At 43.8% G+C, this 26,954-nt stretch overlaps 1 protein-coding gene across 13 annotated transcripts in view; it reads left to right on the forward strand.

Annotated features, from left to right (window-relative positions):
* The window catches only part of CNOT1 (CCR4-NOT transcription complex subunit 1), a 1,050,915-nt gene that overhangs the window by 964,183 nt on the left and 59,778 nt on the right, over positions 1-26,954 (forward strand). For all 13 annotated transcript variants that reach the window (XM_033940598.1, XM_033940586.1, XM_033940591.1 and 10 more), the window contains 2 exons: positions 9,192-9,309; positions 12,794-12,895. In XM_033940598.1, coding sequence (XP_033796489.1) covers positions 9,192-9,309; positions 12,794-12,895 — 220 coding nt within the window. The remainder of the gene's footprint in view (positions 1-9,191; positions 9,310-12,793; positions 12,896-26,954) is intronic.

Genomic DNA, 26,954 nt, shown 5'->3' on the forward strand with positions numbered 1-26,954 from the left:
GCTATGACATGCCTCCCAATAGAATCTGTGGTTATATGGAGCTTTGCAACCATTAAACTTTTATGGAATAATATAAGGACCCCTGCTTTTCTATGAGAGGCCAGGGATTCGATGTAGTCTCCCACCCACAACCTCTGTAATTTGCTTTGTCCCAGGGCCGACTGGTGCGTCTCCTGCAACATCACAATGTAAGCTTTCTGTCTATGGAGAAATTGTAAGATTTTAGTTCTCTTCACTGGGGAGGATATACCCCCTACATTCCATGAGAAAACCCTAAGGGCCATCCAGTATCCAAACCAGTCCCTCCAGTAGAGAAGTAATAGCATAATCACCAAAACAGACAGGAGTCGGCCCAGCCTCCGACCCCCGTCTCAGTCACTATCTCCAATAGAATGAATGTGAAAGTTTGTTAGTTGCTGAATCATAGAATATATTGCTTCATGCTGCTTCCCCCAAATCCCCACAGCTCTAAACTACCCCCCCCCCCCGATGCTCCCCCAACCCTACACCACCAACCAGCCTAAATCCAGTTAGGGGAAACCCTATGTACCCCATTTCACCCAGGCCCCCCCTAATCCCCACATGACATCAACCAACGTCCCATCCTCCTTCATGACTAGCTACTAAAAGGTCCTATGACTCCATACCATAACCCCCATCCCTGTATCAGACCCAAATAACCTCCCACCCCCCAGGGCAAGGAACAGCATAAATGTGAAACTAACCAAACATACCTACACTCACACCATTGAAACTATATCAGATTCCCCCACCGCCTGACACCCCCACAGTCATACCAAACAAAATATCAGAACCGTTAATAACATTCATTGTACCCCCAGGAGGGCTAGTAGACATTCAAGACCCCAAGAGAGGCCAATATTCCACAGTGCAAAGCTTAAGGAAAGCCATAACTGTATAAGAAGACAACTCTCAGAAAGTCAGTCTACCGCTCCAGGCTCAGTCTGATTCTTGTAGATATCATGTTTTTGCACAAAACACAGTGTTCTGAAGTTTCGTGAAATAGTGAGTTTGGTCTCAATGGTTAAGGCATAACTTCGCCGGATAAATCAAGGCAAATGGAATCTTTTGCGTAGCCAACAGCGTGCAGAGTGGCACAAAGTCCTTCCGCATGGTCATAATCCTGGTGGGATTAGTCCTGAGATTTGTAAGACAAGGTTTTGCCTGTGCAGAGTGCATGTAAAATAAGTTATTTATGGGTGTAATTTAGGAGGCGAAATATCACTGCCCTTAATTTCTTATTTTGATCAGTCCAGGCCCCCATATGATGTGCCCTCTCAATTCGAAGTGGGCCTGCCGCACCGGTCAGATCCAGTTCTTGTACGAGCCATTTTTCTAAGAAGCCTTTCAAATCCTGATCCAGCACTGCAGTCAGGAGGCCGATCAGGCACAGATTATTGCGATGACTCTCTCCAAATCATCCACCTGATCTTCAAGATGTTGACAAAGCTTGGTCAGCCATTTATTCTTTGCACGAAGTTGCCCCGTGTCCGCTTCTTACATGTCTATGCACTGCCTGACTGCTACCACATCCTTTGTCAGGTCAGTAACCCTCTCTCCCACCTCCGTCAGCTTTTCCAACAGTTTGCGATCCAGCGACCCTTCCAGGGCCGCCATAATTTCCGCTGTTACCTCGGCCATCCAAGCCGCTCCTGCTTTAGGAGAAGCAGGCTCTTTCCCGTCTGCCATCTTGGAGTCTCCACCCTGCTGCTGCTCACAATCTTTTTTTTAAAGTTTTTGAGGCTATCTCCATATATGGGATTCAGATGCGGCTCCCCAAAGTATGTGAGGAAGGTCAGCAGCCGAGCTGGGCTCGCAGTGGGAATCTAGGGAAGTCGGTTTAACCCAGGAAGCTGAGGAGCCGAGCAATCAACAACCGCTCAGCACCATAGCATCAAGTGACCCCCTGATTTTTTTTTATTTTTATTTTTTTCATTTTAAATGTGACAGTTCACTTTTGTACTGTTTGTACTGGGCTCTGTGGATGACATTACCTACATGTGAGAATATCTGCCTAATACCTGCTACAGGTAAGTAACTTTGCTTTTTGGCCATATGAGGCCTTTCCCATGTTCAGAGTGCCACTCTTGGTTGAAAAGTTGGGAAATGGTGTCCTGGATACTTCTGTCCCACTCAGCTGCTTGAATATCTTCTATAGACATCATTCTAGTCTGAAATCAAGGAGGTGGAACAGCAAGCTGAGAATCAGCAAAGCCTGGTTCAAATCCCTGCCACTTCTTGTAATCTTGGGCAAGTCACTTAGTTCTCCATTACTTCATGTACAAACTTAAATTTTAAGTGCTCTGGAGACAAACAGCATACTGTACTCGAATGTAATTTGCCTTGAATTTCTGAAAAGTGCAAATCCAATTCCACTGCAACTGATGTTTATTATCAGTGTGTAAAAGGTAAATCACTTTAGTTTGTTAGATTAGTGTGAGATTGGATGTTTGGAAACTTCCCAACAAGCCAGTCATTGACTTGGAACTTAAGATGATGTAAGCGAGCACTCTTTATTAGATTCCTGTGAGTTGAAGTACCTGACTTTAGAAAGTCCTGTTTTTGTTGGCATTCACTTCAGTTAGTAAGCTCTTTAAGTCTTGCTGGCTTACCTGCCCTACACAAACTGCATCTGTAATACCATGGACCTGTGCACAAATTATAAATTCCTGTCTAAAGTATTGTCATATTTTCACTTCAGTCAATGAATTGTCACTGCTGGGTCAGACCAGTGGTCCATCCTACCCGGCAGTCCACTCACGCGGCGGCCCCCCAGGTCAAAGACCAGTGCGCTAAATGAGTCCAGCCTCACCTGTGTACGTCCCAGTTTAGCAGAAACTTGTCCAGATTAGTCTTGAAACCCTGGAGGGTGTTTTCCCCTACAACAGACTCCGGAAGAGCGTTCCAGCTCTCCATCACTCTGGGTGAAGAAGAACTTCCTTATGTTTGTACAGAATCTATCCCCTTTCAACTTTAGAGAGTGCCCTCTTGTTCTCCCTACCATGAAGAGTGTGAACAGTCTGTCTTTATCTACTAAGTCTATTCCCTTCAGTATTTTGAATGTTTCGATCATGTCTCCTCTTAGTCTACTCTTTTCAAGGGAGAAGAGGCCCAATCTCTCACTGTACGGCAACTCCTCCAGCCCCTTAACCATTTTAGTCGCTCTTCTCTGGACCCTTTCAAGTAGTACAGTGTCCTTCATGTACGGCGACCAGTGCTGGACACAGTACTCCAGGTGAGGGCGCACCATGGCCCGGTACAGCGGCATGATAACCTTCTCCGATCTGTTCGTGATCCCCTTCTTTAGCATTCTTAGCATTCTGTTCGCCTTTTTTGCTGCCGCAGCACATTGTGCAAACGGCTTCATCGACTTGTCGATTAGAACTCTCAAGTCTCTTTCCTGGGAGGTCTCTCCAAGTACCACCCCGGACATCCTGTATTCGTGCATGAGATTTTTGTTACTGACATGCATCACTTTGCACTTATCCACGTTGAATCTCATTTGCCATGTCGATGCCCATTTCTCGAGCTTGATTATGTCACTTTGTAGATCTTCGCAATCCCCCTGTCTTCACTACTCTGAATAACTTCATATCGTCCCCAAATTTAATCACCTCACTCGTCATACCAATGTCTTTTGTTCTTTCATTTGTATGACACTGTTTATGATTAAAAATCAATAAAGAATTTTAAAAATAAAACCAAACAAAAACTTATTTTTTCTGCCTCATATCCCCTCAATTTCACTATAAATCATTGGGGATGGACTCCTCCACCTCTATGGAGATGAATTTCTAGGTGGATTGCACCAGTTTACTTCAGTGAAGCATCCATGTACTGCATGGCATGGCACACAAGGGGGGGAGCTTTGGGCATCGCCTCCTGCGGGTCCTCTAGGGCTGGAGAGCCTGCTTGAGTCCAGGAAATGGGCAGAAAATTTTGCCCAGTGCCATTTTATGGTGTTGATGCGAAGCACAGGCGTACAGAGTACTTGGCTTAGACTCGCAGAGAGCTTTTCCAGACCTTGGCTTAGACTCACAGAGAGCTAATGTCAGCCCCAATATGTGGCTTTTCCCTGGAATTTGTTCAGGTCATGTGGAGAGCTTTCTTTACGGACCCAACCCATGCGGCACAGCCAATAGGCACTGCGCAACCTTTTCTGCCTGGGTCTTCCCTTGTGGAGGCTCCTGTTTAGGCCCCCATTGCCCCTGTCTTCACGGACCCAGACAGTCTTAACTGGTGTGCGGATACCATGGATACTGCGTCCACCTTGGATGACCTTGATAACATTTGTGGTACGGTTAGCCAAGAGGTCTCTGAGAAAACTGATGTGAGGAGTGACCTTTCTGTCCCGCAGCTGTTTAAATCAGCCTCTGTCCATAGTGGATGCCATAAAGGAACAGAATTTGGAGGCTCAGCCCTCCGCTCTCAATGTATTGTCATGTGTTGTGCTAATAGTCTGATTTCCTTTTTTCTGTCACATCCAGATCTCATGGCTCTGGTTACTGAGCAGTGGAAGACCCAGAGAGTTCCTTCAGACTAACTAAGACCATGGCTAAGCTTTATCCTATGGTGTTTGAGCAGCCGAAGGTGGATTTAGCAGTGGCTTAGGTGACAAAGCACATTGCCCTCCCGAGTGAAGGAGGAGTAATGCTGAAAGATTCTCAGAATTGCAGGGTGGACATGGTCTTGAAGAAGCTTTTTGAAGTTGCTTCTTTGGGTATTAAGGCAGCGGCAACTGCCTCCATTGTGGTGCATGCTTGTCGCACAAAATTGCACTGAGATCCTTCAGCGGAGGATAATGCCTGCCCCCAGCTGGTGCTAGAGGGGATTGATTATGTGGCAGGTGCTTTGTGTATAACCCTATATGGGTTCTAGGTAAAGTTTCAGCTTATGCTGTTTTGGCTCACAGAATGCTCTGAATCTGCCACTAGGCTGAAGATTCAGCCTCCAAGGTGACTCTCAGCAGACTCCCTTTTAAAGGTCAAATATTTTTGTCAAAGGATTGGATGTCCTTATGGCCAGTGTGGCCAACTGCCATCCTAAAGTCCTTCCATGATGCCAAGCTTTGACATGGTCCAAAAGGAGATTGCAAACATTTTCATCCTTCCCATAGGTTTCGCCAAAATTCCTCAGGCTCATCTGGCCAGAGATATTTCCAGAGCTACAGACCATACTATAACAACCCCAGATGCCAGCAGATTTCGGGTTCTCGCACCACCTCTAAGAAGTCCCAATGGCACCAGGGACTCAGCCATGCTTCCCTGCATTGGAGGCCGGTTGTCGGCGTTCCTACGAGAGTTGGAACAAATCTCCTCAGACTAATGGGGGCTGGACATCATTTAGGAGGGACACAAATAAGCTGTTGCTGATTGTATTGCATTGTTTCTAGCCGTTTCTATCTGCATATGTTTTACTATAACATGCCTGTTTCTCTGGTTGACTCTAATAAAAAAGATATATTTAAAAAAAAAAAAAAAAAAGGAGAGACACAAGATACACTTTTTTCTCCTCCCTCCAGATTTATTTTTGGACTCTCCTGCAAGGCGACCAGAGAAAGTGCTATAGGACGAGGTGACTCTGCAGCATCTCTTGGACATTCAAGCTGTAGAACCCAGTTCCTGAAAGTGAATTGGGCTCTGGCAGATACTCCTTATACTTCATCATGCCAAAGAAAGGCTCAGAAGACTGGAGACACATACTGGAACTCAAGGCAGTCAATATTTTTCTGCAGATTCTGCACTTTTGCATGGAAACTGTGAGTTAAGTCATAGCAGCAGTGGCTCTGGGAGAATTCCTGGCTTTGCTGGATTTGACAGAGGCTTATCTTCATATTCCTAACACCGGAAGGACGTGAGATTTCACGTTCTTCAGCAGCATTTTTAGTTTATGGCCACACCCTTCGAGTTGGCGTCGGGCCTCTCACTTTCATGAAAGTGATGGTAGTGGTGGCGGCATATCTCCGATGAATAGGGGTCCTGGTTCATCCATATCTGAACAATTGGTTGATCAGGGTGCCATCCAGACTGGAGTGCAAGAAAGTGGTGGGAATTGTGGTCTCTGGAATTGTGGACTGGATTGTCAATTTCAAGATGTCAGCTACCCCCTTCTCAGTCGTCGGACTATCTGGGAGTTCAGTTCGACATGCTTCAAGGCCATGTTTTTCTTCCTAAGCAACACAAACAGAAGCTCCAGAAGCGAATCCTGGATCTCTTGACAATCCCAAGCCCCACTACTTGGCAATATCTTCATGGGATCCATGGCAGCCTCCTTGGAGGTAGTGCCCTGGGCCTGAGCACACATGCATCTGCTATAGCAGTCACTCCTGTCCCGGTGTCCCTGCAGCACCATGCCATTCTCGTGCCCCTTCACTGGATGAAGCCTGCGCGGAGCAGTCTGGTGGATTTGGGGAGCTGCTCTCAAGAAGGGTGTGCCTCTTAGGATCACAGAGTGAATTACTCTTATAACTGATGCCAGTCTCTCAGGCTGGGGGCTCATTGTGGGGATCGTTCCATACAAGGCCTGTGGTCTCATCCTCAGACAAGCTGGTTGATAAATCGTTTAGAGCAGTGATTCCCAACCCTGTCCTGAAGAACCACCAGCCAGTCAGGTTTTCAGGATAGCCCTAATGAATATACATGGAGCAGATTTGCATCCCTGTCACCCCCATTATATGCAAATCTCTTTCATGCATATTAATTAGGGTTTTCCCAAAAACCCGACTGGCTGGTGGTCCTCCAGGATAGGTTTGGGAACCACTAGTCTAGAGCTCCGAGCCATACGGTTGGCACTCAGCTATCCAAAATATGTTGAAAGGGAAGGTAGTGCTGGTATTTTCCTTCAACACAGCAGTAGCGTATGTTTATTGACAAGGAGGCATCAGAAGTCCTCCTGTAAGTTAGGAGGGTACTGTTTTAGTGGGCGGAAGTGCAGCACATATGGCCAGTGTGGGAAATGTGCAAGCAGACTTTCTCAGTCACTAAATTCTAGACCAGGAGAGCGGTCGCTCTCGGAGAGACCGTTTCATTTCACTGTGAGTCGCTGGGGCAGACGGACGATGGCCTTTGATGGCTTCAGCCAAGAACTCCAAAGTCAAGCACTTCTTCAGTTGAAGAACAGAGCCAGGAAGCTTAGGACTGGACGCATTGGTTCAGCCTTGGATAGCTCAGGAACTCCTTTGCGTCTTCCTGCCTTGGCCCATGGTAGGTTGAGTTATACTCAAGATCGTGACTCATCCGGGCCTGGTGATTCTAGTGGCCTTGGACTGGCTTCACCACCCTTGGTATGTGGATATGGTCCATCTTCAGCTCAGGCTACCTGTTCATCAAGACCAGCTCAGTCAGGGGCCTATTCTTATGGAGAACCCCCAGCACTTTGGTCTTACGGCTTGGCCCTTGAGCGCAAATCATTGAGGCAAAGAGGATATTCTGACGACGCGATTGCTACACTCTTGAAGTCTAAGAAGCCCTCTACTATGGCAGCTTACTTATGCCAAGGCTTGGAAGGCTTTACAGCAATGGTGTACCAGAGACCAAGTGGAACCTTTTATTACTCCTATCCCAGTGTTCTTAGCCTTTTTGTAGGCCAGTCTAGAAAAAGGCCTAGAAGTGGCTTCCCTCAAGGTGCAGATGGCAGGTCTTTCTTGTTTATAGCTCGCAATGGCTCAATTTTGCTTACGGCTCATTCCGATATGACAAGATTTTTTTCAGGGGGACACTTTGTTCGCTGCCACCCCTAAGTCAGCCCTTTTCAACTAGTAACCTGAATGTGGGTTAAGGACTTGCTGCAACTCCTTTTGAGCCGATCAAACATGTGTCTCTTCTAGACCTTATAGTCGAGACAGTATTCCTCATGACGATGTGTCTCAGCCAGATATATTTGGGAATTGCAGGCTCTCTCTTGTAGAGAGCCCTTTCTCCGGATCACAGAAACTAGGGTATCCCTTCATACAGTTCCTTCCTTTCTTCCGAAAGTGGTTTCAGAGTTTCATGTCTGCCTGCTTTTCGTTCCACTAGGTTAGATGACAAGGATAAGATCCTGCGAAAACTGGATGTCCAAAGAGTCTTGTTTCACTACTTGGAGAGGACCAATGGCTTCCGTCTTTCTGACTGTCTCTTTGTCCTCACTAGCCAGTTCAGGTAGGGCAGACCAGCATATAAGGCCTCTATTGCCAGATGGTTTTAAATGTTGATTTTGTCAACTTATCGCCTATGGCAGGCAGCTGCTGGTATTTCTCAAAGCTCATTCGACAAGAAGTGTTGCCGCTTCAAGGGCAGAGTCTCGAGCGATTATTCCGGCTGAGATTTGCAGAGCAGCCACTTGGTCTTCTCTTCATACCTTTACCAGATTCTACAGAGTGGATGTGGCAGCTCGGTCTGCTGCCACATTTGGGGCCTCAGTATTACGGGCAGGCTCTTCTGTCCCACCTAGAGATTGCTATTTCTTTGGTGCATCACTTTCAATATTGCTTCCAGAAGAGACATAACAGAATGGAAGATTAGATTCTTACCTTTGGTAATCTTCTTTCTGTAAGTCCCTTTCGGAATCAATATGGTTCACCCTTTGTCTACTCCGTTTTTATCAGTATCGCCTGCCTATTTCTGCCTTGGAGGTTTTTCCTTTTAGGCTTCAGTAACTTCCAACCAACAGACAGGTCTGTGGGGAATCCTATTGTATGAACAAATCCATGTCTGTATTGAAGGCAGGTTACCAGTTTGTGCTTGTGCACATGGCAGGTTGGTTCCTTATTGTTACCATTTTCTTTCTATGTTATAGTTGCCTGTTTGTTCTTTTATGTAACAGAACAGAATGCTGTTGTGTTTGTGCTAATGATATTCAGTGGCTTTTAGACATCACTGCAGGGGGCTCTGTATTCCTTAACCAAGTGGGAGGAGCATTGGAGAGAAAAATATGTTGATTTCTGCAAGACCCGGTTCACGGGTTGAGGTGAAACACCTTGAGTATTGATTCTGGGGAAGGAACTTCAGAAAGAAGATTAACAAAGGTAAGAACTTAATCTTCCAATAACCTGCTTTCCTTTAGCAATACCTATTATTGGTAAGCAGTTTAGTATTTTTGTCATTGACTTGTATAATGAGGTGGTATTTTCATCTTTAACTGTAAGTTTTCATAATAGCAGGGTAATTAAACTGTTCACATTGACATTTCAGCAATACATTCCATATCCTGCGACCAACAAAAGCTCCTGGCTTTGTATATGCCTGGTTGGAACTTATTTCCCATCGGATATTCATTGCAAGAATGCTCGCACATACCCCTCAACAAAAGGTAAAGTTGTAGGAGTTCTTGACTGGTTTGACTTTGTGTTTGTGTGTGTGGTAGTAGCGGCTTCTTTTTTGGGTAGGGGAGGTGTTTTATGTAATTCCACTAGCATTCCTTTCTATTTCTTTCAGGGGACCCTTACTGCACTATCACTAGGACTCAAAGGATGCTGCTTCTGAAGTACTATCCTTTACACCACTAATTTTGGCTAACAGAAGGCCACAAAAAAAAAAAGCTGTCATCTCTTCCTCAAGCCTTGAGAAGGCTCCAAATCTGGGTCTTCCACCTGAGTGGCTGTGTACTACCATACAGTAGGGCTTCCCATACCTGTCTGGTGACTTCAGTCAGTAAGGCTTTCAGGATATCCACTATGAATACACATGATAAATTTGAGTGAGCATCCAGTGTTTGCAAATTTCTCATGCATTTTCATTTATGATATTCTGACAACTCCACTGGTTGTGAGAACTTCAGGACAGTCATTTATGTTACAAGGTATAGAGATGTAAATCTCTTTGAAGTAAGAACTAATTATCAATAAAACTTGTTGCAGATGGCAGACCAAACTGAAGATAGTTTGTATGCTGCAAAAGGTCATTTCATTAAGTTGTGTACAAGGTGATGTGCTCCCAAGAACTGTAACATATTTACTGTTCTCTCAAAATTTATAGAAAACCACAGAACAACTAAAAGAGAATCAAAGTATACTCCAAACAGTGAATTTAAAAAAGCACCAAGGGCCTTGTGAATTGGGATAATGGAATTTACTTTACTTTATTGAATGACCCAACATGGGCCGCTTAGGCATCTACACAAGTACAAATAAAGTGAAAATGTGGCTGATTTGCCTGTCTCCTGTAGCTGAAATTCAAACACCGTTCATGTGCACATCAACAGAAAACTACACAAGCGCCAAACTGAAGAGAAAGTGTTATGTATGGTGACGGAGTTTAAAAAAAGCATGGTATGAACACAGAGGATCTAGAATCAGAAAATAATAGTAAATACTGAAGAACTAAGGCCAGTACTGGGCAGACTTGCACAGTCTGTGTCTGTATATGGCCTTTTAGGGGAGGATGGGCTGGAGAGGGCTTCAATGTCGGTGAGGATGTAGATGGACTGGAGTGAGCTTTGACGGAGACTTCAGTAGTTGGAACCTAAGAACAGTACCGGGCAGAGCTTTAGATTTTTGCCCAGAAATAGCTAAGGAGAAGAATTTTAAAAACCCAACAAATTTTTAGATTGAATCAGGTTGGGCAGACTAGATGGACCATTAGGGTCTTTATCTGCCGTCATAAGAACATAAGATTTGCCGCTGCTGGGCAGTGGTCCATCGTGCCCAGCAGTCTGCGGCAGCCCTTAGGTCAAAGACCAATTCCCTAATTGAATCTAGCCTACCTGCGTATGTTCTGGTTCAACAGGAACTTCTCTAACTTTGCCTTGAATCCCTAAATAAAGGAGGGTGTTTTCCCCTACAACATTCCAGATTTCTACCACTCTGGGTGAAGAAGAACTTCCTTACGTTTGTACGGAATCTATCCCCTTTTAACTTTAGAGAGTGCCCTCTCGTTCTCTCTACCTTGGAGAGGGTGAACCTCCTGTCTTTATTTACTAAGTCTATTCCCTTTAATATCTTGAATGTTTCGATCATGTCTCCTCTTTTCAAGGGAGAAGAGGCCCAGTTTCTCTAATCTCTCACTGAATGGCAACTCCTCCAGCCCCTTAACCATTTTAGTCGCTTTTGTCTGGACCCTTTCGAGTAGTGCAATGTTCTTCATGTACGGTGACCAGTACTGGACGCAGTATTCCAGGTGGGGGCATACAATGGCCTGGTACAGCGGCATGATAACCTTCTCCAATCTGTTTGTGATCACCTTTTTAATCATTCCTAGAATTCTGTTCGCCCTTTTTGCCACCGAACTCCAATAACATTAGATATATTGATTCACTAGAGGTAGGGCTTGTCAGACAAATCTGATCAATTTCTTTGACTGGGTGACCAGAAAATTGAATAGAGGATATGCGCTAGATGTGGTATATTTAGATTTTAGCAAAGCCTTTGACAGTGTTCCACACAGATGTCTAATAAATAAACTGAGTGCCCTCGGAATGGGACTCAAGCTGACAGGTTGGGTCAAGAACTGGTTGAGTGGAAGGCGACAAAGAGGGTAGTGATCAATGGAGGTCACTCTGAGGAAAGGGATGTTACCAGTAATGTGCCTCAAAGTTCTGGTCTTTGGCCTGTTCTTTTCAACATTTTAATAAACTATATTGCTGAAGGGTTGTCGGGTAAGATTTGTCTCTTTGCAGATGATACGAAAATCTGCAATAGAGTAGACACGCCGGATGGTGTGAATAACATGAAGAAAGACCTGGCAAAGCTTGAAGAATGGTCTGAAATTTAATGCTAAGAAATGCAAGGTCATGCATTTAGGCTGCAAAAACCCAAGGGAACAGTACAGATTAAGGAGTAAAAAGCTTATGTGCACGGCAGAAGAGCGGGACTTGGGTGTGATTGTATATGATGATCTTAAGGTGGCCAAACAGGTTGAAAAGGTGACGGTGAAAGCTAGAAGGATGCTAGGTTGCATAAGGTAGGTATGGCTAGTAGGAAAAAGAAGGTATTGATGCCCCTGTATAAGACTTTGGTGAGGCCTCATTTAGAATATTTTGTACAATTCTGAAGGCTGCACCTTCAAAGACATATAAAAAGGATGGAGTCGGCCCAGAGGAAGGCTACTAAAATGGTGTGTTGTCTTCATCATAAGGCGTATGGGGACAGACTTAAAGATCTCAATCTGTATAATTTGGAGGAAAGGTGGGAGAGGGAAGATATGATAGAGACGTTTAAATACATAATGTAAAAGCACATGAGTCTAGTCTTTAATTTGAAAGGAAACTCTGCAATGAGAGGGCATAGGATAAAGTTAAGAGGTGATAGGCTCCGGAGTAATCTAAGGAAATACTTTTTTACAGAAAGATTGGTAAATGCATTGAACAATCTCCCAGAAGAGGTGGTGGAGACAGAAACTGTGTCTAAATTTAAAAGGGCCTGGGAGAGGCACGTGGGATCTCTTGGAGAGAGAAAGAGATAATGGTTATTGCGGATGGGCAGACTAGATGGGCCATTTGGCCTTTATATGCCATCATATTTCTACGTTTCTATGATGCGTACATGAACTGCATTTGAATTTCAGCCATGTGAAAGAGGCAAATTATCAGCCACGTTTTCATTTTGTACTTGTGTAGACCCATGATGTAAGCGTTTTTGCCGAAACATAGCCCCTATCGGGTCATTCAATAAAGTGAACATTATCTCAATTCACAAGGCCCTTGATGATTTTTTTTGTTCAATATTTATAGAAAATAAATTCCTATAAAAAGAATTGTTCTAGAAGATAAGACTTTTGAGATTTCATAAAGCCTTTGAGCTGTTGCATTCTTATCTGTATGTGCTATAGATCTGTTATTTTTGTTTGTTTTTTATAAGGGATGGCCCATGTATGCCCAGCTGTTAATCGACCTGTTTAAGTATTTGGCCCCTTTCTTAAGGAATGTGGAACTCACAAAACCTATGCAAATTCTCTACAAGGTAATTTGGTTGACCATTTGTTTTCAATCTGTGGCTATATGCCAAAAAATTGCTTAAATGGATCTATATGTTAAACAGTTTTAAAGCATTACTCCTGGTGGAATTCTGTGCAAAGAAATTCAAAATTCTGTGCACAAGATTAGCAAATTCTGCAAAATTAACTATTTTTGCTAATTATCCATATTCCAGTTAAAATATTTTAAATAAAATGTTTTTCTTGTTCCTTTGTTATCTGTCTGTTTTTATTTTTCCATAATGTTGGTTCATCTTTCTCTCTTCTGCTTTCCTGTTGTCTGCGAATTCTCCTTTAAGTGGCTGCTATCCATTTGTCTTTTCTCCTCTCTCCTGTGTATTCCCTCACTACACCTGCCTCTGACATATTGATCATTCCATTTTTAGCTCTTTTCTGCCTCTTTCACTTTTCAGCTATCTATCAAATTTCCATCATTTCTCCCATTCCCCATCTCATTCCTTCCTCAGTCCTCCATTCCCTTTGATCTTCAAAGTACCCACCCTCTCCTCCCCCTCAGTGATTTACCATTCTCAGCATCCTCCTTCCTCCACAATTATAGCCCAACATCTGCACCCTCTTTCTTCCCTCCCCACCCTTGTAGCCTGACAACTCCATCTCTCTTCCCTCCTGCATTCTTCTCCATGGTCCAGCATTTCTCCCATTCTCTTCCCTCCCATTGCTAGGCATCTCTCCATCACTCCATTCTGTTTCTGGATCAAACATCCCCAGAGAAATGGAAACAAATGCGTTTCTTCCTGAACAGTGCAAAATATAGACACAGCAGATGTAAATTCTCAAAATTGACACAATTCAATCACTAAATTAAAAAATAAAATAATTCCCCCCTACCTTTGTTGTCTCCCTCCCTCCATGCTGTGCCTTGCCTGCTCCCGTCTGGCCATTTTATGCCGCTCCCAGTGTTATCTTCGGGCCGGCTCCCTCTTCCTCACTGACGCAGTGCACAAAGCTGCAGGCGCTCTGATGTTGAGACGTCAGAGAGAAGGGTTCAGGTGCAGGATGCGCATAGAATCCGCTGCCTGCAGCTTTGTGCAATGTGGCAGTAAGGAAGAGGGAGCCAGCCCAAAGATAACGCTGCATCGATTGCACCGCAGACAGGCGGCTGAAGGAGCACTGTCTCAGACCCAATGCACATGCCGGCCCTGTGGACCGGTAGGAAATTTCTTGGAACTGACACCGGTCCGCGGACCGGCAGTTGAAGAACACTGTTTTAAAGTGTTTGAGGTTTGTGCAGATGAGGACAGAGCTTGCAGGAATGGGGCAGGGACAGGAAAAGAACTTGTTGGGATGGGAAAATCAGTTCCCGCAGGAATGGGGAAAAATTTGTCCCCATGTCATTCTCTATTATGGACTACCAGATCTGTTCTTCCATTTACTTAAAATCCTTGCTTAAACAACTTTCCTTCCCCAAAAGAAACTTAAAGAATTCCAACAGTTATCCAAGAACCAGTTCACTACCAGGAAATTCCTACCTAGAGGCATATTTGATAGACCCTCTAGAACACACGTGTCAAACATAAGGCCCGTGGGCCGAATTTGGCCCACCTGGCCATTTTATACAGCCCTTGGTGACTGTGCACCAGCTTGAGGGCGATGCAATGTTTTCCTCATTTCTGCCCCCGGGTGTTGTGATGTCAGAGAGAAGGCTTCCAGTTCAGACACAGGAAACGCGTAGGAACCGCCGTCCGCAGCTTTGTGCACAGAAATGAATGCGGCAGTGAGGAGGGAGCTGGCCAGAAGGTAAACATCTGCTGGAGGGAGGCAACTAGTTGAGGCACAGAATGGAGGGAGGGAGAGGGGTATGTTGGGACTTGAGAAAGAGGGAGGACAAATGATAGAAGGAAGAATGGGGGAAGGAAGGGGGCATGAACTTGGGACATAAACTGAAGGGAAGGAGAGAGGGGAGCATGAGCCATAGGTGGAGGGAGGAAGGGAATAGAAAGGGAGAATTGGGTGTTTGAAAAAGGGAAAGAAATGGTGCACATGAGGAGATGAAGAAAGAGGAGATTTGTTGGACATGGTGGTGGGAGAGGATTGAGGTAGAGATGCATGGAGAAGAGAGAGGTGTCAGACCACTGGAATGGGAAAGAGAGAGAGATGCCAGATCACAGAATGGAAGGGAAGGAGGGGAAAAGGATTCCAGACTGCAGGGAGATGAAAGACCATAGAGAGGAGAGGAGAGAGATGTTAGACCTCTGGAAGAGGGAGGGAAGGAGAGAGACCATGCCAGACCATGAGAGAGGAGAGAGATTCCAGGCTATGGGAAGGAGAGGAGAAAGATACCAGACCATATGAGAGGGAAGGGAGTTGTCTGACCATGGGAGAGGGATGAGATGGTGCACAGGGATGGAGGGGAAGGGGAGGCAGAGGGAGGAGATAGTGCACAGCAATGGGTGCAGCATGGAAGACATACGAAGAAATGCTTTTTATGGATAGATGGGAATAGGGGAGAAAAAAGAGGGAGAAGATGGTATACATGGATAGATGGGAAGGGAAGACATGGAAAAGTAGATAGATTTTGAGAAGGCAGAAAAATGGAAGAACATTGAATGTTAGAAGTTAATGCTAAAGATGGATGTATGGCTGAAAGTGAAGGAGAGAAAACCAGCAAATTGATAAGGTGACCTTGGATATACAGTTAAGAGCACAGACAGAAGGCAGTGCAGCCAGAGACTGGGAAAAGAAGGTATGAAAAACAAAATCACTAGACCACAAAGGTAGGGGAAACAATTTTATTTTCAATTTAGTGATTGAATTGTGTCAGTTTTGAGAATTTGCATCTGCTGTCTATATTTTTTGCATTGATCAGGAAGAAATGCATTTGTTTTTCTCTGGGGTTGTACTGCATGCAGAGTCTTGAATATTAGGGTTTTGTCTGTATATTCGTACTTTTGGTTTGTGGTCCATTATTTACATAGGGGTTATCTGTGTTCTGATAGGAATGAATATAACAAATGAGAAGTATACAATGTGCTTTGTGTAGTTTAATTTTGTGGTTAACCATTATGTGTTGTTAATAAGATTATATTGTGTGCATATATAAAAAAATGAATGGAAAAATGGTATTACAATTAGTACTATTATAGGGGTGGATTCTGGGGCGGAGATTGGGCGGGGTCTGGCCCGCAACTTAGCCTGTGTTTTAGATTTCGGCCCCTTAATGTGATTGAGTTTGACACCCCTGCTCTAGAACATCAGCAGTAGAGATTGCTATGTGCTATTTATCTTGGCTCAGAGTTTCTGATGGAAATTTCAGTCCAAGAGCATTTTTCAAATGTTCCTTGCAAGGGTGAGGATCTGTTTGGAAACAAGATTGAGGAGATGGCTGATGAAATTAAAAAACACATAAGACACTGACAACTTTGTCTATGCCTCAAACCTCTCAGTCGTTGTCTTCTAGAAGATACTGAGCTCCATCTAGACTTCATACTACTAGAACACAAAACATCTTCATCATCCTCTAAGCCTTCTAATCAGCAACTCTGCAAAGCAACAAAAGACACACATCTCAATCTCATTCTCAGCCAAACAGCAGTTGTCCTTTTGACACTCTTCTAGAGAGTATTGCCAATATCTCATTTACTCTACCTCACACTCCCCATTGGAGACAAATTGGTATGTTTTCATTAATATTGGATACTTGTCACAACAGATCAGTGGGTGCTTTGAGTCGTCACTCAGGGCTATGCCCTATGTTTGATCAGAAAGCCTCCAAAACACCCACCAAGTGTTTCTTTTTAACTCTTCCAGAAGGTCCTCCTTCATCAAGAACTCTTGGAACTTCTTCAGTTAAACACAATAGAACCTGTTCCTCTGCAGGAGAGGAACCGAGGGTTATACTCCCAAGTATTTCTTGATAATAAAAAGACCAGAGAACATAAGAATTGCCGCTGCTGGATCAGACCAGTGGTCCATCCTGCCCAGCAGTCCGCTCCCACAGTGGCCCCTAGGTCAAAGATCAGTGCCCTAACTTAGACCAGCCCTACCTGCGTACGTTCTGGTTCAGCAGGAACTTGTCTAACTTTATCTTGAATCCTTAGAGGGTGTTTTCCCCTATAACAACCTCCGGAAGAGTGTTCCAGTTTTCCACACTCTCTGGGTGAAGAAGAACTTCCTTACGTTTATACGGAATCTATCCCCTTTTAACTTTAGAGAGTGCCCTCTCGTTCTCCCTACCTTGGAGAGAGTGAACAATCTGTCTTTATCTACTAAGTCTATTCCTTTCAGTATCTTGAATGTTTCTATCATGTCCCTTCTCAGTCTCCTCTTTTCAAGGGAGAAGAGGCCCAGTTTCTCTAATCTCTTGCTGTATGGCAACTCCTCCAGCCCCTTAACCGTTTTAGTCGCTCTTCTCTGGACCCTTTCGAGTAGTACTGCGTCCTTCTTCATGTATGGCGACCAGTGCTGAACGCAGTATTCCATATGCCTTTTTAAACAAATTTTTGCTGAAGTAGAAAGTTCACATGATCTCTCAGGGAACACTTTTACCCCTACTAGAAAAAGGAGATTGGCTTTGCTCTCTAGATCTCAAGCCTACACTCACATATCTATCCTATCTGCTTACAGAAAGTATCTCTACTTCCACCTTAAGCCCCTGGTATTTCAGTACAAGATCTTGCCTTTCAGACTGGCTTCTGTTCCTTGTGTCTTCATGAAATTCCTAGTGGTAGTTGCTGCAGCCCTTCGCTCATTGAGGTGTCACGTGTTTCCCTACTTAGATGAACAGTTGATCAAGGCTTTATTGAAAGCAGCTCAGCATGCAATTACCTCAACAGTTCATCTCCACAAGTTTCTAGGGTTTGCGGTCAACTACCAAAAGTCACATCTGCAGCTGTCTCAAACCTTGGAATTCATAGGAGAATTTTTGAACACCATTCAGGGTTGGGCTTTACTACCTGAGCAGAGGATTGACAATCATTTAACTTCATTGGGGGAACATGTTTGTCTACACATTTCCTCCAATCCCTCTCAAAGCAATAACTCTACTCAAACTTAGAAACATAAACATGATAGCAGATAAAGGCCAAATAGCCCATCCAGTCCACCCATCCACAATAGCCATTGTCTCTTCCTCTCTCTTAAGAGATCCCACGTGCCTATCCCACGTTTTCTTGAATTCAGATACAGTTTTCATCTCCACTACCTCTTCCAGAAGACTGCTCCATGCATCTACCATGCTTTCTGGGGAAAAAATAAAAAAAGTGTTTCCTTTATATTACTCCTGAGCCTATCACCTTTTAACTTCATCCTATGTCCTCTCGTTCCAGAGCTTCTTTTCAAATGAAAGAGACTTGACTCGTGTGCATTTACACCACATAGGTATTTTAACGTTTCTCAAGAACAAAAATAATAATAACAAGATATAATTAAAAAAACTAGAAAAATGTAATTAGCCAAGTGGTGGAAGTACCCACTATAAACCATTTACTCAAAGTGGAGAAAAAGTCTCGACCATAAATAATATGCAGACAGCAACCCACTATTCTCAAAATGTAATTTTCAAAACCATGGAAACATCCTACTGTGCACAGGGAAATGGAAAAACAAGAGACCAAAAATTAGCTCAGTCCAATATATCGATGTTCCTGCTAAATCGCACACAGCATTGGAGCGAAGATAAGAAATTCCAACAAGGCTCTTGTTTCGTCAACCAGTGGCTGCATCAGGGAAAATTCCAAGACAAACTCCCATTCTCTCCAACTCCATCCACAGCTTGGCTTCAAAATGGCTCCCAGATTAAAGCTCCGCATCCCATGATGTCACTTCCGCAGGAAATAACAAAATTTCAAAACCAAAAAATTAATAAAACGCACACCATTCAATTTTCTGATTGAGACCTTTAGGCCAGATAGTATCCAAAAAGAAGATTGACCCGGGTGGCCGATTGTATCAGCTCGGGGATCCTTATTAGAGAGGGTGTGTAAATATGTAGATGCTTTTTTTGCAGCCTTTGATGCCTACCATCTCTTCTTTTCTGCTTGACACAACAGATTTTTTGACAAGTTTGGAACATCACTGTCGGGGAGGATGCCCTGTTCTCATGGTCCCCCTTGATGTAAAATTATTGTATACGTGTATTCCTCAAGAGGAAGCCTTGGAGGATCGTCCTCGTCCACATCAAGTACCATATGAGATTCTGGTATCTTTAACAACTATAGCCATGTCTAAAAATTATTTTATTTTTGGTTACTATGTTACTATCATAAGTTCTTTCAGCAAAAATCGGGCATTGCCCCTTCAATTGCAAACTTATTCATGGCTAAATATGAGAAGGATTGGATCTATTCATCAGGGTTCATGGCTCGTATAAAACTGTGGAGGAGGTTTATTGATGATATTTTCTTTTATGGACTTCCACTCAGGAACAATTAGACTTTTTTTCAGTATTTGAATGGCTGCCATCCAACTATTCAGTTTGAGATGAAAAGTGATTCTCATGAAATAACTTTTTTGGATGTAAACATTATTCAGGAGGATGGAAGGTTGCTCACTTCTATTTTTACAAAACCATCAGACAGGAATAATCTATTGCGATATACTAGCATGCATCTGAGCACCTTGAAAAACAACTTACCTGTATTGCAATTTTTTCGGTACAGAAGAGTATGTCATTCTACTGAGTAATTTGATAAGGCTCAAATTTGGAAAGTAAATATGAAGAGTGGGGGTATCCTAAAACTGATCTTATAAAAGGGCTAGGTTCATTTCTCGAGATTAGTTGCTCCAGTACAAATCTAAAGCTGATGACCAAAGACTGTGGCATGTGTATTGAAATTTTCAACAATTTCCCAATGTTTGGGTAGGAAAATTAAAAGTTTGTGGCCCATGGTGCAATCAAAACAGAACTGTCAAACTTTGGAGTGTAAAATAGCATTCTCCCATAACAGAAACCTTAAGGATCTATTATGCCCTTTTGATGTTTGGTCCAGTAGAGAGGTGGGTATGTTGGGGTTATTTTGCTGCAATCAGTGTTCAGCATGTTCTTTGATTTGTAAAGGAGATCAAGTTTGTATCCCTGGAAGGAAGGCTTGGACGATGACATGCATTGCCACTTGTGAAACAGTTGGTGTTGTATTTGCAATTGTGTGTTCGTGTGACCTTTGTTATATTGGTCATACAGCACGGAGTCTGAAAACTCGGTTGTTTGAGCACCACTCTAATATTTCTCATAAACGGCAAGTGGATGTATTGATTCGTCATTGTGCAGAAAAGCAGCATTCCTTTGAGGAGTTCAAGTGTTTTGTATTGGATCATATACCAGTGACGTCACGGAGGGGAGATGTGAAGACTAGGTTATACCAGAGCGAGCAGAGGTCTATCTTTTTGGATACTATCTGGCCTAAAGGTCTCAATCAGAAAATTGAATGGTGTGCATTTTATTAATTTTTTGGTTTTGGTTTTTGTGTTTGAAATTTTGTTGTTTCCTACGGAAGTGACATCATGGGGCGCGGAGCTTTAATCTGAGAGCCATTTTGGAGCCAAGCCATAGACAGAGTTGGAGAGAAAGGGAGTTTGTCTTGGAATTTTCCCTGATGCAGCCACTGGTTGGCAAAACAAGAGCCTTGTTTGAAGTAGAATTTCTTATCTTCGCTCCAATGCTGTGTGCGATTTAGCAGGAACATCGATGTATTGGACTGAGCTATGTATCATCTGTGAAGATAAGTACTACAGTGTTCTCCCCAGAAATTTTTTCCAGCCAGGTGGCATGAAAAAGTAGCCGGGTGGGGCGGGATGGTGAAATTTGGTGGTGGGGAAAATTAACCCCCCTCTTTTACTAAGGTGCGCTAGCATTTTTAGCGCGCGCAAACCCCTGCACTATGTGGGAAAACTAACGTCAACTCAATGTTGGCATTAGCATCTAGCGCGCATGACAATTCCTCCGCGCTAAGCGCACACTAAAACCACTATCGTAACTTAGTAAAAGGAGCCCTAAATGTGTACTATTTTTATTAATTATTATTATTATTTTCCAATGCTCAATATGACTTCCTTTTTTAAGGTTTGATACTTGTGCCAGAATATTTTAACTAAATTTAAGAAGTATTTTCCCTCTTTCAAATGGTATAGAGGTTTAAAAAAGGGAAAGGCATTAATGAAGTCATTAGGTTCAATCTAGCCATTTATTTCTGCATGAATTTAAACAACTAAAAAAAAATATAAATATAGCTCATCCAGTCATACAAGAAATGGCTCTACAGCAGGGGTGCCCACACTTTTTGGGCTTGTGAGCTACTTTTAAAATGACCAAGTCAAAATGATCTACCAACAATAAAATTTTTTTAAAAACACAAAGTACACTGTACACAGAGAAAATGTTAATTATCATTTATATTCCGCGGGTTTTCAAAGAGGTCAAGGCAGACGATTCTATGCAATGTTACCTCAGGAACAACTATACAAAAATAGACAAATATACCCCCTCCCTTTTTACTAAATCGCAATACTGGTTTTTAGAGCAGGGAGATGCACTGAATGCCCTGCGCTGCTCTCGGTGCTCATAGGCTCCCTGCGCTAAAAACCGCTATTGCGGTTTAGTAAAAGGGGGCCATAGTGCAAAATATAGACAGCAGATACAAATTCTTAAAACACATTTTGATCACTAAACTGAAAATAAAACCATTTTTCCTACCTTTTTGTCTGGTGATTTCATGAGTCTCTGTTTGCACTTCCTTCTTCTGACTATAAATCCAATATTTTTTTCTTTCTGCCCCTCCCCTTTTCTTTCTGTCTCTCTTTCTTTCTCTCTCCCCCTGCCTCCCCCAAGCCATCGCGCCAATTTCTGCACTTCCCCGATTCTTTCCCTACCCCCTAAGCCACCATGCTAATTTCTCCCTGCTTCCACGAGCCAGGCCAGGAATGTACAAGCGCCGGACTCACAAGACTTCACCTCTGATGTCAATTCTTACATCGGAGAGGAAGTCCCAGGCCAGCCAGGCAGTGATTGGTAACTATCTCTTCTCCTTTCTTTCCTTCGCACCCCACAGTCTGGTATCTTCCCTTCCCTGATTCTCTGGCATCTCACTCCTTTCCTTTTCTTCCATCTCTCCCTCCTCCTCCATGCTCTGACATCTTCTCCTTCCTTTCCCCCTTCTTTTTCCCTTGGTCTGGCATACTTTCCTCCTTCCCTCCAATCCCTGGCATCTTGTTTCATTCCCTCCCTCATCTTCTTTCTCCCTCCAGTTGGGTGCAGCAAGTCTCTCCCCCTCTGCTCCCTTTCCTCCGTCTGTCACCCAAGGTGTGGAGTCATGAACTTCTTCAGGCAGCAGCATTCACAATTCGCTGCTGTTGCCAGCTTCGGGCCTTCCACTCTGTCGGGTCCTGCCTTCATGGAAACAGAAGTAGGCAGGACCCGGCAGAGAGGAAGGCCTGAAGCTGGCAACAGCAGCGAATTGTGAATTCTGCTGCCTGAAGAAGTTCATGACGCCAGGCCTTGGGTGACAGAAGGAGGAAAGGGAGCAGAGGGGGAGAGACTTGCTGCACCCAACTGGAGGGAGAAAGAAGATGAGGGAGGGAATGAAACGAGATGCCAGGGATTGGAGGGAAGGAGGAAAGTATGTCAGACCAAGGGGAAAGGTAGGAGAAGATGTCAGAGCATGGAGGGGGAGGGAGAAATGGAAGAAAAGGAAAGGAGTGAGATGCCAGAGAATTAGGGAAGGGAAGATACCAGACTGTGGGGTGCGAAGGAAAGAAAGGAGAAGGGATAGTTGCCAATCGCTGCCTGGCTGGCCTGGAACTTCCTCTCCGACGTAAGAATTGACATCAGAGGTGAAGTCTTGTGAGTCCGGCCCTCCTATCTCTCCCTCCCTCCCATCACGAGACTCTAAACAGCACTGCTCTACTCTAAGCAGGCTGCTTCAGGGCTTTCTCCTGCCGTGATTCCCTCTGGCACGTCACTGATGAGGGAAAGAGGGAGAGATAGGAGGGTCGGATCAGGTTGGGGGGTGCCCAGGATAATAATGAGGCTGCTGCTGCCAGCGAATTCAACAAGGGTGAGGCCCCAAAGCACAGCACTGGCGGGCCCCCCTGACCATTTTGGGCCTTAGGCCTGTGCATACTGTGCCTATCCTTTAATCCGGCCCTGCTTCCCCTCCTCCATATGCCCTGACATCTCTCTCTTCCACTCCATGGTATGGTATCTCCTTTCCCTCCCTCCCTCCCATGGTCTTTGCATCTCTTTCCTCCTTTTCCTGATCTTCCTTCTCCCTCCTTCCCTCTCTCTCCCCAATTGGTTGCAGCAGCATTTCTCTTCCCCTCCCCCCATTGGGTACAGCAGTATCATCAGCATTTCTCTTTCCTACCCCCAATTTGGTACAGCAGAAGCAGCATTTCTCTTCACCCTCCCCCCTAATTGGGTGCAGCAGCATGACTCTTCCCCCTCCCCCTGTTGGGTACAGCATCATCATCATCAGCATTTCTCTTAACCCCCCCCCCCAATTGGATACATCATTTCTCTTTCCTCCTCCCAATTTGGTACAGCAGAAGCAGCATTTCTCTTCACCCTCCCCCCTAATTGGGTGCAGCAGCATGACTCTTCCCCCTCCCCCTATTGAGTATAGCAGCAGCATCATCACCATTTCTCTTAACCCCTCCCCCAATTGGGTACAGCAGAAGCACCAGCATTTATCTTCACCTCCCCCTCTAATTGGGTACAGCAGCATTTCTCCTCCCATTCATCACCCCCCTCCCCCGTCTCACACACCCGGCAGATTCGCTACAGAGAAAGGCAAGTTGCAAGTTTCCCTTCGTCACTGACCTATCTCCCAAAGGTCAGCGACAGAGGGAAGCTTACAACTTGCTGCTCTTGCTTACTTCGGGCCTTTCTCGTTGCTGGGTCCTGCCTTCCCGGAAACAGAAAGTAGGCAGGACCCAGCAGCGAGAAAGGCCTGAAGTAAGCAAGAGCAAGTAAGCTTCCCTCCGTGGCTGGCCTATTTCCCGCATGCTCCGGGGCTCTAATGGTCCATGCCGGCTTCTCTTCCCTACCCCCCTACCCTCCCCCCCGACCTAACTTCCGGTTTCGGAGGGAAGCCGGGTTCGAGTCGCTTGCTGGGTTTTGTTTTGTTTAAAGTCCGGCGGGAGTCTTTCGGCGGCTCTTCAGGCTGCGCATTAAGCAGTGGTGGCAGCAGGATTCGGCAGGTGACAGCCGGGCGGGCATCTAAATTTGCTGGGCGGAGCACCCGGCTGAAAAGCGCTGGGGAGAACACTGTACTAATTTTTGGTCTCTTGTTCTTTTTCCTTTTCCCTGTATACAGTGGTGGGATGTTTTCCTGGTTTTGAAAATTACATTTTGAGAATAATGGTGTTTTTTGCCCATGATACAGAATTAGAATGGCTAAAAGCTCATTGGGTTGCCGTCTGCATATTATTTATGGTTGAGGCATTTTCTCCACTTTGAGTAAATGGTTTTCAGTGGAAACTTCCACCACTTGGCTAATAACATTTTTCTAGTTTTTTGAATTTTAATGTCTCTATCATATCTCCCCTCTCCCGCTTTCCTTAAAAGAATACATATTGAGAGTTTTAAGTCTATCCCCATATGCCTTATGATGAAGACCACACACCATTTTAGTAGCCTTCCTCTGGACAGACTCCATCCTTTATATTTTTTTGAAGGTGCGGTCTCCAGAATTGTATACAATATTCTAAATGAGATTTCACCAGAGTTTTATACAGTGGCATGAATACCTCCTTTTTCCTACTGGCCATACCTCTTCCTGTGCATCCTTCTAGCTTTTGCCGTCACCTTTTCAACCTGTTTGGCCACTTTAAGATTATCACATACAATCACACCCAAGTCCCTCTCATCAGTCATGCACATAAGAATGGGATTTCACCAATATAGAGGCACCATTATCCTCATAATACCCCTTTGGCAATGTCAGGTTTGGTTTCCTCTCCTCCTAGAGCTCTCAATCAGGAAACTGTAAAAACTGCAACCATTTTCAACATTGCTCACTCGGAATGAAGTATCACTACTTCACCCCATCCCCCGCTCATTAGCACTAGCAATATGATCTAAAATCCAATTTGTCTTGCGTTCATCTAGGAGTGCATTTCACTCCCACATGGACAAGAAGCCTTTTTCTGTAAATACGTTAGTAGCCCATTTTCATGAAAGGCCTATTTTACACAAAGCCACTTTGTGAAAGAGTAAAGGATTCTCTTTCACTAATGCTACCATTCTGCCTCCATACATCAAGGGCCACTAGCCCAAGACTGAGCAGACTACATGTCCCAGAACGCACTGGGCTCTTCAGCTCAGTGTTGAGCCACCTTAACAAAGCAACTCTGCTGAGTCAGGGTGTGGGACTTACGCAGGGAGGCGTTTATCTGCCACAAAATAAAATCATTCTGTGAGATCCTTATGAGAGAGGAGGTCTTGAGGAAGAGGCTTCCACAAGAAACTTCACTAGTTTGTTGATAAAGGGGCCCTGGGAAACTATGGAATTGGGGGAGAGAGGCTGATAATGCATACTTGGCACCTATGCAATCTTGCATTGATCCATGACTGGATCACTGAAAATAAATTTTTCTGAACCCTCAGAAAACAGTTGGAATGTGGGCCATCAGTTTATCTCAACCATCTTCCATATCATCTTTTCTGGGATCCCAATCTATTAAATTTTTGAATCATTTGAATTACTTATATATTTGCTTGGACTCTGCACTCAAGTTTCATTTACAAATTTTGTCGGTTATAAAGTCCTGCTTCTTTTCTTTACGCAGGATTCGTTCTATCCGTGCGTACATTGATAAACCGTGTTGTGAATCTCTCATTTATGCTTTAGTTACTTCAAAGCTTGACTTTTGCAATATTGTTTACACTGGATTACCATCAGTATCTATTGAGAAGTTGCAAACTATACAGAATACTGCTATTAAAGTTCTTGCAAATGCTCGGAGATATGATCATATCTCTCCTTTTTTAAAGGAGTATCATTGGTTATCTGTCAAGTTTCATCTTATAAGGCTTTAACACTTCCCTTTAAGGCACTACAATCCGGTCAACCTTACTGGGAAAATTATTAGTTCCTTATAGGCCTGCTCATAATTTGCATTCGGTATCCGCTCATCAATTGACTTTGCCTCCAGTTGTCTTCAACACGTAGCTCTGCTTTATTGCATCTGTTCCTAGTTTATGGAATTCTCTTCAAGTTGTGATTCACTCTGAGCTTTCTTATGTAAAATTTAGGGCACTGGTTAAGAATCAACCTTTTGGTCTAGCATTTCCTTGAAAATATTGGGAGTAATGCTGAGGAAAGTGAGATCCTGCTTCTGCCAACAACATTTTGCTGTCCTTGTACAATCAATCATTCTTTCCAGACTGGACTATTGTAATTCCATCTATTTAAGTCTAACCAAGAAAAATCTTCAAAGACTTCAGCGGATCCAGAATACTGCGGCTAGGTTGATCTTCGCAAAAAGCAAATTTGATCATGTTTCCCCGCTTGTGTCAAAACTTCACTGGCTTCCGGTGATTTCTAGGATTCACTTTAAATGTACCTGCCTAATTTTTAAGATCCTATACGTCATTCTTTCTCCCCTAATCCTACTATCCTGGAATTCTTCAAGACCTGACACTACCAGATCCGCCCACATACTCAAACTATCTTTCCCCTCGTTAAAAGGTGTCATGTATGCAGGTAAATTAGGGAAATCCCTTTTCTTCAAATTCACTGAGTTTTGGAATAACCTCCCTGCCCCGCTGCTGAACCTAGGCTCATTCCAATTATTCCAAAAGCATCTGAAAACCTGGCTTTTCTCCAAAACATAAAGCTATCTATTTAAAATGTAAAGCTAGCTATCCTCTTCATAACCTCTAATTTCTTATTATATCCTTCCCTCATTTATTGAATTACCTGTAAACCGTGTTGAGCTCTATTTTTATGGAGATGATGCGATATACAAACTTAAAGTTTAGTTTAGTAAAGTTCTCTCTTTGGCAACTATTATAGACTTTAAATAATTTGAATTCTTAATTTTAATTTTGGATTTTATTTTATTTTTTTGCTTTTCTATGTTTTAATGGCG

Source organism: Geotrypetes seraphini, chromosome 4 (assembly GCF_902459505.1).
Source record: "Geotrypetes seraphini chromosome 4, aGeoSer1.1, whole genome shotgun sequence".
Lineage (NCBI taxonomy): Eukaryota > Metazoa > Chordata > Amphibia > Gymnophiona > Dermophiidae > Geotrypetes > Geotrypetes seraphini.